This window comes from Papio anubis, chromosome 2 (genome assembly GCF_008728515.1).
Source record: "Papio anubis isolate 15944 chromosome 2, Panubis1.0, whole genome shotgun sequence".
Lineage (NCBI taxonomy): Eukaryota > Metazoa > Chordata > Mammalia > Primates > Cercopithecidae > Papio > Papio anubis.
Window position 1 is genome coordinate 42,392,652 of NC_044977.1, and position 17,466 is coordinate 42,410,117.

General features: G+C 42.0%; 1 protein-coding gene across 6 annotated transcripts in view; it reads left to right on the plus strand.

Moving 5' to 3' along the window:
• PARP15 (poly(ADP-ribose) polymerase family member 15) overlaps nt 1-16,220 on the plus strand; it is a 61,045-nt gene extending 44,825 nt beyond the window's left edge. For all 6 annotated transcript variants that reach the window (XM_017955206.3, XM_017955207.3, XM_021934116.2 and 3 more), the window contains 5 exons: nt 1,262-1,429; nt 6,674-6,877; nt 11,898-12,031; nt 14,827-15,001; nt 15,626-16,220. In XM_017955206.3, the coding sequence (XP_017810695.1) occupies nt 1,262-1,429; nt 6,674-6,877; nt 11,898-12,031; nt 14,827-15,001; nt 15,626-15,915 (971 nt within the window). In that variant the 3' untranslated portion in view covers nt 15,916-16,220. The remainder of the gene's footprint in view (nt 1-1,261; nt 1,430-6,673; nt 6,878-11,897; nt 12,032-14,826; nt 15,002-15,625) is intronic.
• The last annotated feature ends 1,246 nt before the right edge of the window (nt 16,221-17,466 follow it).

Here is a 17,466-nt window from a genome sequence, read left to right on the forward strand (position 1 = left end):
GTAGTGTGGGAAAGCCGTGCCACAGGTGGTTTTGAGGATCAGAAGGAACAATTAATGTGAAAAGTTCTGTAAACTGTAAAGTGCTGTACAAACTTTCCCCAACCTTGTTCCACTTCTTCCAACACAACTGCATATAACCAACTTCTAATCCTTTTATGAATGAGTGTGGACTTTGAGCAGGGAACCTAAGGTAGTGATTATAAACTATTTGTCCTTTAAAATACCCCTTGCAGAGTAGGGTAGACAGTCAGCTGTGAATGTGCTTTCAAGAAGTCATAGTGCACCATGTTTGACAATGTATTCCCGCAACTGACCTGCTACAGTGCCTGAAACTCCTATCTTAGTAGCTCTCCTCTGATTAAGAAATTTCTCTGGAGTGAATAAAGCTCTGGAGTGAGAGCAGAGGAAGATAATATTTGATCACTAACATGAGGAGTTAGCAGGAGTTGGAGCACTGGGAGAGCTCGCTGTGCCTGGGAGGCAGGAGCAGAGGATGAAGGTGGGCTGCACAACCTGGAAAAGCCTGAGGAGGCTGCCTGGGAGGGAGGTGAGAAGGACACCCGAGGGGCCCTAGGGAGTGCCTGGGCATGGGTGCTCCTCAGGAAGGCAGGATGGGATGGGCAGGGATCCACTCTCCTCCTCCTCCCTTTTGCCAGCCCCAGCCTTACTCAGAGCAGTCTGAACCAAAGAAGCAATGCCTTAAAATGGCCCTGGTCATTTCCATGTGCTCAAGAGCTCTAGAGTCCTGAGCGAAGGAGAAGTTTTCATCCTTTTACACCTCCGTGCCACAGAGTTCGTTGCTTTTACCTCCTTCAAAAATTAACGTGGCTGAATGAGCCACGTTATTTTTTGCTCTTCTGGGACAGCAGAGTGGGGGTTTAGAGCTCTGGAGACTGGCTGCTTGGGTTCAAGTCCCAGGCAATCTTTGGCTACTGACCTTACCTCTCTCTGTGGCTGTTTCATGTGTGAATGGGAAAACAGTACCTGCTTCACTGGCTTGTTTTGAGGATTGAGCAGATTAATGCAGATAAAGTGCTTTTGAACAGCACCCCAAATGCTCAACAGTGTATTTGTTGAGCTCGAGAATTCTGATTGTAAAGAAAATGTGGCTGTCACAGTCCAGTGAATGAAACCAACAGGCTCGAGGGAGGCTGGGTTTCACAGCCTTCACTGATGTCAGCTATTTTCATTTCTCAAAAATCAAAGTGTTGCCTCCAGTAACTAATGGGCTGCGTGTTTGTTTTTCTTCCCTTTTTTTCAGCTGCACAGCCACACGGAGATTTTATAATTACACAAGGTGGACGCTTAAAGTGCAAAATAATAATTCATGTTGTTGGGGAAAATGATGTCAGGAAAACAGTCACCAGTGTTCTAGAAGAGTGTGAACAGAGGAAGTACACATCAGTTTCCCTTCCAGCCATCGGAACAGGTTTGCAGCTTATCACTGTATAATAAAATTTGAATGATACAAATTCCTTTAGATTTAGTCTCACTCTTAAGCAGATCAATGCTGAGTCCATCTGAAGGTGGCAACAATGGTGTAAATCAGAGAGGGGGCCATCTTTTAGATCCGGAGGGCGCCACCAGCTACTGGGCCCAAGCCTCTTTCCTCCATCTTTCTTCTTTCTTTCTTTATTTTTTCAAGACAGAGTCTCACTCTGTTGCCCAGGCTGGAGTGCAGTGGCATGATCTCAGCTCACTGCAACCTCCTCCTCCCAGGCTCATGCAATCCTCCCACTTCAGCCTCCCAAGTAGCTAGGACCACAGGTGTGCACCACCACGCCTGGCAAATATTTGTATTTTTTTATAGAGACAGGGTTTCCCCATGTTGCCCAGGCTGGTCTCAAACTCCTAGGCTCAAGCAATCTGCCTGCCTCAGCCTCCCTAAGTGCTGAGATTACAGGCATGGGCCGCTGAGCCCACCCCTTTCTTGTTTATGTTCCCTAAGTATCTTTCCAAGTTTGGTCCTTAACTTCATAGTTTTCTCACTCTTCATTTTTTCCCCTTGGGGGATTCATTTGCTCTCATATCTGGTAACATTTCTGCACTGACTCTCAAATCAGCATTTCTCATTCTCTCCAGGATCTCCTCTGGGGAAGTTTTCTGTTACTAGAAACTTTATTACATCAGAATCCAAACTCATGATCCTCCCTTGAAAACAGACACTCCTCTTGAGCTCTCAGGCTTTTTCGTTTCCTTCTTCAGTGGTGCCATGACGCTCCCAGCTACCCTGGCCTGCCATCCTTGCTTTGTTGTGTCCCCAGACCCCCAGAGTCAGCAAGTCCTGCTGAATCTTCTTCCAGAGAGTTATTGAGTTCCAGCCTTTCTTTTCATTTCCAAACCCTTCAGACCTCCCCCATCTGGTTTACTTCAATGCCTCCCAGTCGGCTCCTCATTCATGTGTTCATTGAATTGAAATGCCGTTACCCAGGCTCTGTGCAAGGCACTGGGGAGAAAATCATGAGTAAGATGCAGTCACTCCCCATGAGCAACAAGCTCAGGTTTGTCCTGCTCACAGTGTCTAGGAATGCTTTCCTCATCTCTATCGTATCATTCAGTCATTTGCTCTTCTTAGTTGACAGTGCTACTGGTCACTCACTTCCTGATTCATTCACATCCATGTCCCCTGTCACTCTCATGCAAATGAGGGCTTCTTCCTTGGGAAGTATTAATAGTATGTAGCCACAGATTACCATTAATCTAAGAGAGTTTTTCAGCAATTAAATTTTTGATCTTAGAGCCACCACCATCATTTTAGCTCAACTCTGTAGACTTCCTTCTTCCCAGATTAAAACAGAATGCTCCTGCAGGTATCCCAGGCCCCTCTCGTATAACCCCCAGGGCACCCTCCAAAGTTTGCAGTACATTCTTCCTGGCTTCCCCACTGCCCTTATTAACACCTATAACCTCTAGTTATAACCTTTTGTTATCAGTGGTAATGAGGGCAATAGGGAAGCCAGGGGGAACGTGCTGCAAGCATTTTGTTACCACTTTTTGTTCCTTTTGTTCATTCATTTCTCCCCATCTGGAGCCTCTCCCACACCATCTGGCTAATTACAGCTCTCACAAACCCAAATTGTTTTGTTGCCATCACCCAGGGCAAGCACTCTGCTACTTGGCACTGGGCAAACAGAATGGAGTAAGCTCTGGCCCCTCCAGGAGTTCGTGATTTTGGAACAGATGCAGGACATAGTAACCGAGAACGATACCTAATGCAGAGATCACATGGTGTGATCGGCCACATAATGGGAAGGTTTGCAACTAGGCAGGTGGAATGAACCTGTCAAGGGACTGCATACAGAAAGAGAAGAGGGCTGAAACCAGAACAGTGGAAAATGCCCACAGGTAGATTGTGGTGGGGAAAGGGCAGAAAAATCAGCAAAAGAACCAACCAGTAATCCTAAGTGTTGGAGGAGGGTAAGTGCAAAACCCCAGAGGAGGAAGTGGGAGGCCATGAAATGCTTGTGCCAGGCCTCTTCGACTGTGAATACATTGTGAGATCCTCAAAAGGGAAGGACCAGATCTTTATGTCTTCTCTGCCCTGTGTTGAGTGAAGAATCATTGCCCTTTAAATTTTGTTGAATGGCGGAATGAATAACAGGTGATTTTGATGATGCCTCCAGACGTGCTCATGGATTTTCTCTTCCCCATTGATTTCAACGAACATTTTTGAAATGTTTCTCAGGCCTGGTGCAGGGGCTCACGCCTGTAATCCTAGCACTTTGGGAGGCTGAGGAGGGTGGATCACTTGATTGCTTGAGGTCAGGAGTTCGAGACCAGCCTGGCCAACATGGTGAAACCCTGTCTCTACTAAAAATAGAAAAATTAGCCAGGCGTGGTGGCAGGCAACTGTAGTCCCAGCTACTCAGGAGGCTGAGGCAGGAGAATTGCTTGAACTAGGAAGCAGAGGTTGCAGTGAGCTGAAATTGCACCACTGCACTCCAGCATGGGTAACAAAGTGAGACTCCATCTCGAAAACAAAAAGACGGACAGAAAAAAGAAATGTTTGCCAGGCGCAATCTATTTTGAGTACCACTAAACTCCCATGAAGTAGCTGGAATAGCTACATTAATTTTAGTAGTAATATTAATAATTGGTAAGATTTATTGAGTCCTTACTACATGTTCTAGGTGTTTTATATGTCAAAGCTCATGTATTCGTTACAGTAACCTTATATAGGGTGATCAATTCTTTTGAGTTTTCCCAGGACTTTCCTGGTTTTAACACTGAAAGTCCCATGTTGCAGGCAGCCTCTCTGCTCTGGGGAAACTGGGAGGGTTGGTCTTGGTACCTATGACATGGAAACTATTAGCAAAGACAAGTTTATTGTGAAGATAATGAAGCTTAAGTTATTGGACTTCACTTGCACAGGATTTTTAACAGACCCTGAGAGAAGCCCTAATAATGTCTTCACCTGGTTATATGACTTAGTAAAATTTAAAAAGTAGGATATTTTAACCATCATGAATTAAGACCACTATTTCTCTCCACTTTGACGTCTCATACTTCCCCTTGCACTGGGTGATGTTGGGGTGGCTATAAACATTTACACGATATAGCTAAGGAAAGTTGCCTTAGGAATACAATTTTCAGCATTTTAAAAGATATACTTTGTTGTGATTTCTTTTCTGATTCTAAATATTCACTGTTATACATAATTACATACTTATTCTTTTTCTGAGATAAATAAATTTCAAAACCTGGATCCATCCTAAACTCTGTGTCCCCATTTTGTAGATGAGGAACTTGAGGTAGGTTCAACCTAGCAACAGAGCTAGGTTCAAAGCCATGCCGCCTGGTCCCAAATCCTGCACAATTTTTACCATTACATTTTTTTTGTTTTGTTTTTTGTTTGCTTGCTTGTTCGCTTTTTACTATTACATGTTTTTTTTTTTTTTTTACCATTATATTCTTACCTACTGTATTCTTAGCTACCATATTCTTATCTCTGTTACCTATTACCTTCTATTATTGCCCCCAGTTTCTAGCTAAGCAAACTGAAGTATACAGATGCTATAGGTTGAGTGTGTCTCTCCAAAATTCATATGTTGAAGTCCTAACCCTGGTACCTCAGATTTAGAGGTAGGGTTTTTTTTGTTTGTTTTTTGTTTTTTATTTGTTTGTTGTTTGTTGTTGTTTTTTGAGACAGAGTCTCGCTCTGTCACCCAGGCTGGAGTTCAGGGGCACTATCTTGGCTCACTGCAACCTCCACCTCCCCAGTTCAAGTGATTCTCCTACCTCAGCCTCCTGAGTATCTGGGATTACAGGTGCCCGCCACCATGCCCAGCTAATTTTTGTATTTTTAGTAGTGACAGAATTTCACCATATTGGCAAGTCCGGTCTCGAATTCCTGACCTGAATTGATCTACTGGCCTTGGCCTCCCAAAGTGCTGGGATTACAGGCGTGAGCACCTAGTCTGGAGATAGGGTCTTTAAAGAGCTAATTAAGTTAAAATGAGGCCATTAAGGTGGACCCTAAACCAATATGACTAATGTCCTTATAAGAAGAGGACATTAGGATACTGCCAGGTATGGAAGGAAGAACATGTGAAGACACAGAGAGAAGACAGCCATCTACAGGTCAACCTTGCTGATACCTTGGCCTCAGTCTTCTAGCCTCCAGGATTATGAGAACATCAGTTTCTGTTGCTTAAGCCACCAGTCCATGGCTTTTTATACCGCAGCCCTAGCTAACTTCAAGAGGGATCAAATGACTTACTGAAGATCAGACAGCTAGTAAGTAGTGGAGCCAGGACATAAACTCAGCTCTTCTGCATCCAGATCACATGTTCTTATTTCTGCACTGCCAATGCCCATCAGCAAAAGATCACCAGGAACACACACTATGGGGAGCTCTGCAGCATCTCAGTAGGAGAGTGTTAGAAAACATAATGGATTTGGGCTTGTTTTAGGTGATTTTGTGGCAGTCTCAAGTAAGTGGGGCTTTTCTCTGGATCAGAGACTTTGAGGAAACAGACATAATTCTATGATCATCTTATCTAGAAGGAAGGAGGATGCACTCTGGCTAAATGTATGATTGGTAATGCAGCAGCTGTCATTCTTTTTTTATTTTTATTTTTGAGACGGAGTCTTGTTCTGTCGCCCAGGCTGGAATGCAGTGGCACAATCTTGGCTCACTGCAAGCTCCGCCTTCCGGGTTCACACCATTCTCCTGCCTCAGCCTCCCCAGTAGTTGGGACTACAGGCGCCCACCACCACACCTGGCTAATTTTTTGTATTTTTAGTAGAGACGGGGTTTCACCATGTTAGCCAGGATGGTTTCAATCTCCTGACCTTGTGATCCGCCCACCTCAGCCTCCCAAAGTGCTGGGATTACAGATGTGAGCCACCACGGCTGGCCTAGCAGCTGTCACTCTTATTAGTCAAGATGGGGGATGTTTGGCCATCTCTGTGATTTGGACAGGGTTCATGTTTTTGTCTATGATAAGACATAATTATGGAGTAGTCTTGTTTTTGTGTTAATTCATCATGGTCAGAGTGGTTACATGGATGATATACTATGAAATTGTTTGTATTCAGCTAAAGAACATCAACTAGCTGTGAGTGTCAGATCAGTTCCTGGCTGTCAAGGCACTGAGAACTGCATGTGCCAAATTTCATCATATTACCAACATCAGCTGAAATTTCTTCTTTGTCATTAAATTTTTTTCAGGAAATGCCGGAAAAAATCCAACCACAGTTGCTGATAACATAATCGATGCTATTGTAGACTTCTCATTGCAGCGTTCCACCCCATCATTAAAAACCGTTAAAGTTGTCATCTTTCAACCTAAGCTGCTAAATATATTCTACGACAGCATGAAAAGAGACCTCTCCGCATCACCGAACTTTCAATCCACATTCTCCATGACTACATGTAAGATGTTTACTTTTTAAAAATCACCTAGCTGGCTCTGATAATCACTTAGAAAATGTTTAGGTGTGAATGTACACTGAGTTTATAGTTTTCTATTTGTTTTAGGACTTTTCAGGTAAGTTTTTATGACCCATGGGAAAAGTACAAAAATTAGAGAACGCAACCTCCTGTCAACTGATTATTTTCCTGAGAGGCAAAATCATGCCTGGGAAATAGGAATGGCAAATAAACAGGAAGAGAATGGAAGTGAGGAAGCAGAAAGAGGGAGGAGGCTTTGCAAATTCTAGCCAATGGTCTAGCCAATATTCATTGATTGGTTGGTATTGACCCTCATTGCCTCTTGGAGCTGTGAACTAGCTGATTAATATTGGTCTGCTGATCATCCACCTATAGACATGTTAGCCTGGAATAAAATCAGATGTAAGAAGGGAGTGGCTAGGGTCAGCTGGTTGTACTACATCACAAGCAGCCAGACAGTTCCCAGATACCCAGTTGCTACTCTGTAAGGTGTGTTTATACTTTAAGTATTTGTACCAACCTCTTCCTCTGATTTCGTTTTCCCCTATTTTGTGGCATTTGTACTGCTATTAAAATAACTAGGATTGCAGCCTCCTCTTGAAATCACTATTTTCACCCATTTGGAGCACTCACCCTTAAAGCGCTGTGGGTTTTGCTAGTGATAAGGCACATGTGCCATCAGCAGCCTCCCTAAACTGAGAATTATTATCTGCTGCTGTCAGGAGGAATGTCAGTTCTCTCTACATTTATTTCCTGACAAGTATTCTCCTCAGCATGCTACAACACACAATACATGTAGGACACACACAATAAAAACATGAAAATAATAGTTGGATCTGTAAAGGTTCTTGCAGTAGCAAATAACAGAAAATCCAACTTACACTGGCTTAAGCAAAAAGCAGAATTCAATAACTCATGTTATTATAAAACCCACACATTCCTGGCTTCAGGTACAGTTTGGTCCAGGTGCTCATATAATAATATCATCTAGACGCTGAATTTCTTCATCTCTCATTCTCTTCTCAGCTGTGTTGTCTTTTTCCTCAGGCTTCATATGGTGAAAGATGGCTGCTAGCAGCTTTAGGTCCACATCCTTCCACAGTCAGTTTCAAGAGGAAAGAGTATATCCAGTGGAGATATACACTTATCCAGGAACATGATGCCAGGGAACAGAGGTCTTTTAAGCGCTGAGAGTCTTTCTGATTGGACCATTTTAGGTTATCGTTGCAGGCAGGGAACCAGAATTACACTGATTGGCCAAACCAGAGTCACATACTCCACACTTCAGCTAGACGGGGTCACCATTCGAAGCAATGGGGGAATAGCTGTTCCCCAGAGGAAATTCAGAAAGCTTTTACCAGAAGATGAGAAAAGGATACTGGGCATTTAAAAATAGTATGTACCTACTACAGTATCTAGGGATATATAAACTAACACTTCTTCCCTTTTGTCCTTGTAGATGAAAATTTTTATTTAAATTTAAGAACAGTAAATAAGTCATTATCAGTAAAGTAAAAGATAAAGTTTAACTGGTTCATCACTCTTTGCTTTCATCAAGATTTTAAACAGACTTACAAATTTAAAAAACAAAACAGTGAAGTTGAAGAGAGAAGCAAACAAAAAACTGACTAAAATGAGCAGACAACTGACCCTCTGAGACAGCAGGGTTGTCAATGCAGTGAAAGACTGATTTCAACCTGAGGCAAAAACAAACCACAATAAAACTGCATTACGTCATCTTTGTTGTTAGAGAAAAGGAATAATACAGATGAAATATCAGATAAAAGGAAGTTTGTTGGCTCAGATAAACTGGAATTTTAGTAAGGATTTAACATATAGCCCTTTTTCAAAAAGAACTTAAAGAGGATAGCTTTGAGATTCATTTGTGCAGATGATACACAATTACTTTTCAAATGTATGTTAAAGCTATTTATTGAGTCCAGAGGTTATTTATTGAGCACCAACTGTATATCAGATATTAGAAATATAGATTTGGGAAGTCACGTGAGTAGGTGGGATTGAAGCCCTTAAGTGTGATTGGCTTATCCATGAGAATAAACAGTGAGGAGAGGAAGACTGGGGGCAGAGCCAGGAATCTGGTTTGTTTGTTCATTTGTTTTTGAGACTGAATCTCACTATGTTGCCCAGGCTGGAGTGCAGTGGTATAATCTTGGCTCACTGCAACCTCTGCCTCCCAGGTTCAAGCAATTCTCTTGCCTCAGCCTCCTGAGTAGCTAGGATTACAGGCATTTTAGTAGAGATGGGGTTTCGCCATGTTGGCCAGGCTAGTCTCGAACTACCGATCTCAAGTGATTCACCTGTCGGCCTCCCAATGTGCTGACATTACAGGCATGAGCCAACGTGCTCGGTTGGGATCTTGGTTTTTAATCCCATCCCCACAGCTGAGGGCATTTATCCTGAACCACCAGAAATTTGAAAGTAGAGCTTATCTTTTAAAACAGTGGTCCCCAAACTTTTTGGCCCCAGGAACCAGTTTCACGTAAGACAAGTTTTCCACGGACTGGATTATGAAGGGGGATGGTTTCAGGATGATCCAAGTGCGTTACATTTATTGTCCACTTTATTTTTATTATTATTATATTGTAATGTATGATGAAATAATTATAAAACTTACCACAATGTAGAATCAGTGGGAGCCCTGAGCTTGTTTTCCTACAACTGGACAGTCCCATCTGGGGGTGATGGGAGACAGTGACAGATCATCAGGCATTAGATTCTCACTAGGAGTGCATAATCTAGATCCCTTGCATGCACAGTTCACAACAGGGTTTGAGCTCCTATGAGAATCTAATGCTGCTGCTGATCTGACAGAAGACGGCGGTAATGTGAATGACAGGGAGCAGCTATAAACACAGATGAAACTTTGCTCTCTTGCCTGCGGCTCACCTCCTGCGTGCAGCCTGCTTCCTAACAGGTTACAGACCAGTGCTAATCTGTGGCCTGGGATTTGGGGACCCCTGTTTTAAAAAACACTAATCTTTTCAAAGAGCTGTATGGGAAGAGGGCTCAGGAAAATCCTAGCACATGGAAACACTTTTAAAAGGGTAGTTATCATGATATTTCTGTGAAGCCCTGGGCTGCAAGTCAACAGTGCTCCTTACTTTGGTAATGACCTTCCATGTGATGCTGGGTGAGTGTTCCTGGGACTCTGTTTTCTCTCCTCTAAATTGTCTAGCCAAAGTCATCTTTTGTACATAGAAGACAGAGTAGGTTGGTGTGGCTTAAGGGTATGATTTAAATGTTTTTCCTCCAAGAAAATACCTTTGGCTTTATGCTTTATTCCCTGTTAATATACAAATACCAGCTGGGCACTGTGGCTCATGCCTGTAATCCCAACACTTCAGAAGGCCAAGGCAGGAGGATTGCTTCAGCCCAGGAGTGGGACCAGCCTGGGCAACATGGCAGAACCTCATCTCTACAAAAAAAAAAATAGCGAGGCATGTGCCTGTAGTCGCACCTACTAGAGAGGCTGAGGCAGGAGGATTGCCTGAGCCTAGGAGGTCAAGGCTGCAGTGATCCATGATTGTGCCACTGCACTCAAGACTGGATAACAGAGTGAGACTCTATCTCAAAATAATAATAATAATTAATAATAATATGCAAATACCTCTGGGATGTAAAAAAATCAAGCTTAATTGGTTTTTAAGAATAATAACCCTATGTTTACAAAGGACTTGGCATTCCCTAAAGCACTTTCAGACTCCTTACTATATTTTAACTTTGCAACAATCCTGTGAGGTGGTAGATAGAGCTCATGGGATCTATCTTACAATTCCCATTACACAGATGAGAAAATAAAAACTCACCCAGAAGTGGTGTTATATGTGTTCAATGTCATACAGCTGGTCACAGGCTGAGGCTAATCTGGTCTTCTGATTCCAAGTCCTGATAGCTTCCTGCTCTCCGACCTCAGGGCATGAAAGGAATAGAGAGCCCCCAAAAAACCTTCACCTCCTTACTTCCCAGGTTTGCCTGCTGTATTCGGGGGAAAGGAAGCAGCAGATCCAAAAGGACTGTAAGGCCTTGGGTTAGAAATGATTAGGCAGAAAGATCCTGAAGCAGATGGACAGTGGGGGAAAGGAAGGAATGTAGCTTTCAGAAACCACACACCTTATTGGTGGGAAACTGCCAGAACGACTTTAAAAATAGAGTTTGAAAAGAGCTTACTGATTAGGGTTAGATGCCTCCCTGTGTCACGAGAACTTACCCCGGATGGACTTGCTCAACAGGAAGACAGTGCCCTGGATCCCTCTCTCAAGCTGGGTATATCTTTCACTAAAAAGGAGTAAATTGTGGCTTTGTTTGTAAGGAAGAAATCCTTTGGTTTTTACCTATGGTGGTGTGTCTCTAATGCAGGGTGTCCATGTTCACACTAGTCCTGCTATCTTAGCAAGTTGATGTCTAGCCTTGGTGTTTTAGAAGTTCCAGGAAGCCATTGAAAAGCAAAGGAAACCCAGGCATGATCACCTTATGGGAAAGCATTCTCTTAGCACATCTGCTATTTTCTTTACATGCTGCTTTCTCTGCTTGGTGTATAAGATGGGGTACAGAACAATGTACTTTAAATATCTTTAGCAGGGTAATCATTTTCAAAACAATAGAAGAGAACTACATTAAATAATACTGATAAAAGCAAAAGCACCTAGAAATTAACATTCATATTTACATATTAGTTTCTTACAAAATTAATTCCATAGAACTCTCTGGGAAAATTACAATTTCAAGCTACAGTGGATCTAAGTTTATCTAAATATTTTAGCTAGAGCATTAATGAATATATTGTGTGTCATATTGATGTCAGACCGTTCACTTCATCTGGGTTTACTCAACTGAGGATAATAGAAGAAGCAACTGTGAAACGTGTAACTTCTAGTTTAAAGACCAGGTTTGGATGACGAGAGACAAGAGCATAGGAAGTGCCCTGATTTTCAGAGGTCTTTGGAAATGAATGTTGTATTTTGACCAAATGCTGACTTTCCAGATAATCTTCCTAAACACTGGACTGACATGAATCATCAGCTGTTTTGCATGGTCCAGCTAGACCCAGGACAACCAGAATATAATACCATAAAGGACAAGTTCACCCAAACTTGTTCTTCCTACACAATAGAGAAGGTAATACTGTGTTAAAATTTACTGTTTAAAAATGTTGATGAATTAACATAAAAGCTATCTCTTTTTAAATGACACCTTTCCTTCCTTTGTACCTTACTATGTTTATTTTAACTGGAATTAGACTTACTCAAGCTCCACAGACTTCAAATCTCATGGTTTACTCATTAGCAGTAATGAAGGAGATTCCAAGTCACATGTGTATGTTAGGATGCTTTCAGCTGCAAGTCACAAACCAACTCACTCAAACTGATTAAACAAGGAGAATTGTGTCGGAAATTAGTGGAAAGTCCCGAAGTAGGATGGGCTTTGGAGAAGTCTGATCCAGCGGCTTGATGGTGTCCTGGATCCAGTTGCTCCAGCTTTGCTGTCCTCAGTGTCAGCTTTGTGTTAAGGCTGGACTCTCTTTGTGGTTATTGGATGGCTGATGGCAGCCATTAGAGGATCTCTGCTTTCTCATTCACAACCCATAGAAGACAACTCTGTCCTGTCCTGCAGTTACTGGACAAGAATCCCAACCACTGCAACTATCTCCATGTCTAGGGAATACCCTGTTCTGGTTGGCTTGGGCCTGAGCTATCAAATGCCATCAATGTGTGATCCATATTGAAATCCTGATTAGTTTAACTCAATTAGACGCCATCCTAGAACTATAAGTAGGGCCAATCCCACTCAAACCAGAAGTTGCTGATGAGGTAGAATGTATGTTTAGAAGATTACCACAATTCCCTCTATGCTGCGTAAAAACATTAGTAAGTAAACTGTAGGAGGTCATTATCATACCATGTGTATCAGAACAGGGTGTGGCATCCTAGTAATTTAAAATCTTGTTGGCGCTTCCATAGAACTGTGTACTTACCTCTTGGAGCACTTATAAAGTGGTACTTTGTAACTATGCATTTACATTACAGCACTTATAAGGTACTTTGATAACCTTTCACATGCCTGGCTCCCTGACTAGACAGTGAGCTGCTTAAGGTAGGAGTTGCATCTTGTTCATTTCTTCATTCTCAGTACCTAGGAAGCTGTCTAGCACATAGTAGGACACAATATGTATTGAGTAAACTTGATTGAATGAATGAGCTTAATTCCTGAGAAAGGGGAACCAGGAGATAGAGACATCCTGCAGAAAGGACAGAATTTAAAGGAGGAGATGCCTCGTCGTGTTAAAAGCTGTTGGAAGTACAGTCCTAGACCTCTGAATCCATGGGTTCTGCATCCATGATTTCAAACAACCTCGGAAGGAAAGTGTGGTGAGGCCTATGATGGTTGAGTGTACGGAATGTGTACAGACTTTTTCTTTTTTTTTTTTCAGACTTTTTCTTCTTGTCATTATTCCCTAAACAATGTAACAACTATTTACATAGCATTTGTTAATACATTGTATGAAGCAATATAAGAAATCTAGAGATGATTGAAAGTATATGGAAGGATTGTGTAGATTATATATTAATACAAATACAGTACTATGTCATTTTATATCAGGGACTTGAGCATCCTCAGATTTTGGTATCTGCAGCGGTCCTGGAACCAATCCTTCATGGAGATTGAAGGATGACTGTACAAGATGTGCAAGAACCTCATTTCAATTGTGTTTACCCAGTATCTGCAACTTTCTTGGCTCATACTTCTTTTGAAAACCCCCAACTCTGGATTAATTCCATAACCTACCTTCTCTCCTGCTGCTCCTAGATGAAATCCTTACTAATTCATGATCCCCAGCCTCAGCTGGACCCTCCAGGCTGCCTGGAATCCTTCATTGCTTCCTCCAGTCACCCCCTCACACATTCCCCATTGCAAACCTTCATTTCTCTCCCGGAGGCCTCTGCTACTTTCAGCAGAACATCTTTCCTACCTTTTACGGCTTGGATTCTCCTCAACAGCTGCCCAGGTACCCACTCCATTCTTCTTGAACCTCTCTTCTTCCTCTGTTTCCAGAGAACATCATCCTTTCAGATTTCCTCCTCCTTTCCCAGACACAGGTTATCTGGAGCCCGTTCTTATAACTTCATAGCTCCAGGTGTGTTCTGCTGACCATCCCTTATCACTCTGTGGGGTAGTGGTTAGTTTTCTTGCCTTGCCCCTGCCCCTGTGCCATTAGACTGACTGTTTCATGAAGGCAGAGATCCAACACAAGCTTGATTCATAGAGATGTTCAGTAGGTGATGGCTGAATGGATGTTAACTCCGTTTCCTAGGAGGAAGGAGAGCCAGTAGAGAGTGATATTTTGAAAAGAAGTGAAAGAAGAACAGAGTTTTAAGGAGGGGATGGTTCATGGTTTGAAATGCTATTCAGAGGTCTAGAAAAAAATAGTCATAAGATTAGGCAATTATAAGGTGATTTGTGACCATAATTGGAGCATTAACAGAAAGAACTGTTATGAGGAGAAGCCACATGGAATGAGTTGGAAGATGAGAAGGAGTTAAGGACATGGCTATTGAATAACTACACATTTTTGAGTAGGTGTTTGAATGTCAGTGAATCTCCAGGAATTCCAGGGAATATATATTGGTAATCATTTTGATATAAACTATAAATTATGTTATTTAAAATATATACTAACAAGCACTATTACAAAGCATAGATACTAATAGATACTTTTAGACCATCTTTCTCTAAAGGCAGAAAGCTGCCTACTCTCTGAATGTGCTGTCTACTTGTATTCTCTTCTCCTTTTCCTTCACCAACTCCTCTTCCTCTTCCTTCTTTTTCATATTGCTTGTTTTAAATCCACAACAAGTGCAATACACGGAGCCCCAAGATCATTTCTGAAATATTTTGTCTTTTGTCACCTGCAGATTGAGAGGATACAGAATGCATTTCTCTGGCAGAGCTACCAGGTAAAGAAAAGGCAAATGGATATCAAGAATGATGATACGAATAATGAGAGACTCCTCTTCCATGGGACAGATGCAGACTCAGTGACATATGTCAATCAGCATGGCTTTAATCGAAGTTATGCTGGGAAGAATGGTAAGGAAGCGAGTAATCTGGCTGATCAGAACGAGGCAAACGATAGTTTCAGACTTTTCATACCCAAGCAGTGTGGAACCATGGTTGGCAGCCATATTATCACTGTCAGAATAGAGCTCGCTGTGTTTCACTATAAAGGAGACTGGCAACCTTCTGAGGGAAGATTGAGCAAATTTTAGAAATGAAGAAAAGTAACTTTAATGTGCAGGTTTTTTTTGGGGGGAGGCTTTTTTTTTTTTTTTTAGACAGTCTCATTCTGTCACCCAAACTGGAGTGCAGTGACAAGATCATGGCTCACTGCAGCCTTGATCTCTTGAGCTCAAATGATGCCCCTACCTCAGTCCCCTGAGTAGCTGGGATTACAAGCATACACCACTATGCCTGGCTAATAATTTTGTTTTATTTTTGTAGAGAAGGGATCTCATAATGTTAGCCAGGCTGGTCTCGAACTCCTGGCCTTAAGCAATCCTCCTGTCTCAGCCTCCTAAAGTGTTGGGATTACAGGCATGAGCCAACACACCTGGCTAGAACTGCATTTAGAAAACAATTTTGTCAGATTGGGCATGGTTCTACATATTGTGTAATTTTATATTCTTAGGAAGGTTTTTGTCTTTCTCTTTCCAGCTGTATTCTATGGAAAAGGAATCTATTTTGCTGTGGATGCCAGTTATTCTGCCAACGACACCTACTCCAAGCCGGACAGCAATGGGAGAAAGCACATGTACGTTGTGCGAGTACTTACTGGAGTCTTCACAAAGGGACATGCAGGATTAGTTACCCCTCCACCCAAGAATCCTCCCAATCCCACAGATCTCTTTGACTCGGTGACAGACAATACACAATCTCCAAAGCTATTTGTGATATTCTTTGATAATCAGGCTTACCCAGAATATCTCATAACTTTCAGGCGTTAAAAATATTTTTATCATCAAAGAGATTATTTAAGTAATCTGTGAGAACAACATGCAATCTTCGTCTTTGCTTTTGGCCTGTTTAAGCAGACAAAAGTTTCCCTTTCAGGTGCTAAAATGCTGAAAATTACCTTTTTAAAATGCTCTATTGCTGCAATTTGTAGCATACCTTTTTTTCTCAGCAAATTGATGGGTGGAAGCTAAGAAATGTATGGTAAATGTCACAGTTAGAGCTACAGCTATTCACAGACACCAAATCTGTAGGAGAATAAAAAGCACATTATTCTTTTTCCATCAGAAAAAAAAAACAAGATACATCACCTTAAAGCCCAGATGACACTGTTCTACTTGGAACATATTAAGACATCAAATGGTGGCGGGTTAAACTGTACTACTTAAGTGGAGAGGCTACTGTTATGCATCTGTAACAGCTGGGGATTTTGCCTTATTAAGAAAAACCTGTCGATAGTTCAGCTGAAATGACTGGATCACAGAATATTAACTCTGTTATGGAACAAATCATAACAGATTTTACCCGTTTACATTTCAGGTAAAAATGTGTAAAAATATTATCCCCAATTTTAGTGACTTAATCCCACACAGTCTTTGTTGGTCCGGAGTTCAGGTATGGCCTACCTGGTCATTCTGCTAGGGTCTCTCTGAAGTTACAGACAAGATGTCAGGGGATGTGGTCGTTTGAAGGCTTGTCTGGGCTGGAGGTCTATTTCCAAGGTGAATCACTCACAGGTATTGGCAGTCCTCAGTTCCTCTCCTCACGGGCCTCTCCACAGGCTGCTTGAGTGTCCTCATGACACAAGAGCTGGCTTACTCCAGAGTGAGCAACTCAAGAGAGAGCAAGGCAGAAGCTACCAAGTCTTTATGGTTGAAGTCATACACCATCTTTTCCGCAGTATCCTATTGATTATTTGGATCATCTTGTTCAACCTGGGAGGGAATTGCACAAGAACATGAATACACATTGGCAAGGATCACTGGGGGCCAGCTTGGAAGCTGTGTGAATGAGCAAATGAATGCACAGATAGAATGTTAGCAGCCAAAATGATGCTAGAGGTCACCTACCCCACTGTCCTCTTGTCTTTCTCCCCCAACCCTCCCCTGCTCCCAGGCAAGAAGCCCTCTAGCCTCTGCTTGATCACTTTCAGCACTCAACATCTTGAGGGAACCTATTCCACTGTGGGACAGTGTTAATTAGTGGAAAACTCTTTTTTTCAAAAGTTGAAATCAGTTCCTCTATGTCTATTACCTGCTGATCACTATCCAGACTTCTGGAGGACACAGAACAAGTTTTATTCCTCTTACCGATGGTAGCCTTTCAGATCCATCCCTTCCCTCCAGTATATTAGAGTGATGTAAATTCTTAAAATGCCTAGCAGTTTATTTATCCTGAAGCATCACTTTTGAAAAGTTACAGACATTTAAGAAGTATTTACATTAGCATAAATAAATTACATGTGCATTTAAAGAGGACAGAAGAGTATAAAGAAAAATATCTCACCAAACTCATTCATAATTCCAGCACTAAGGGAAAACCAC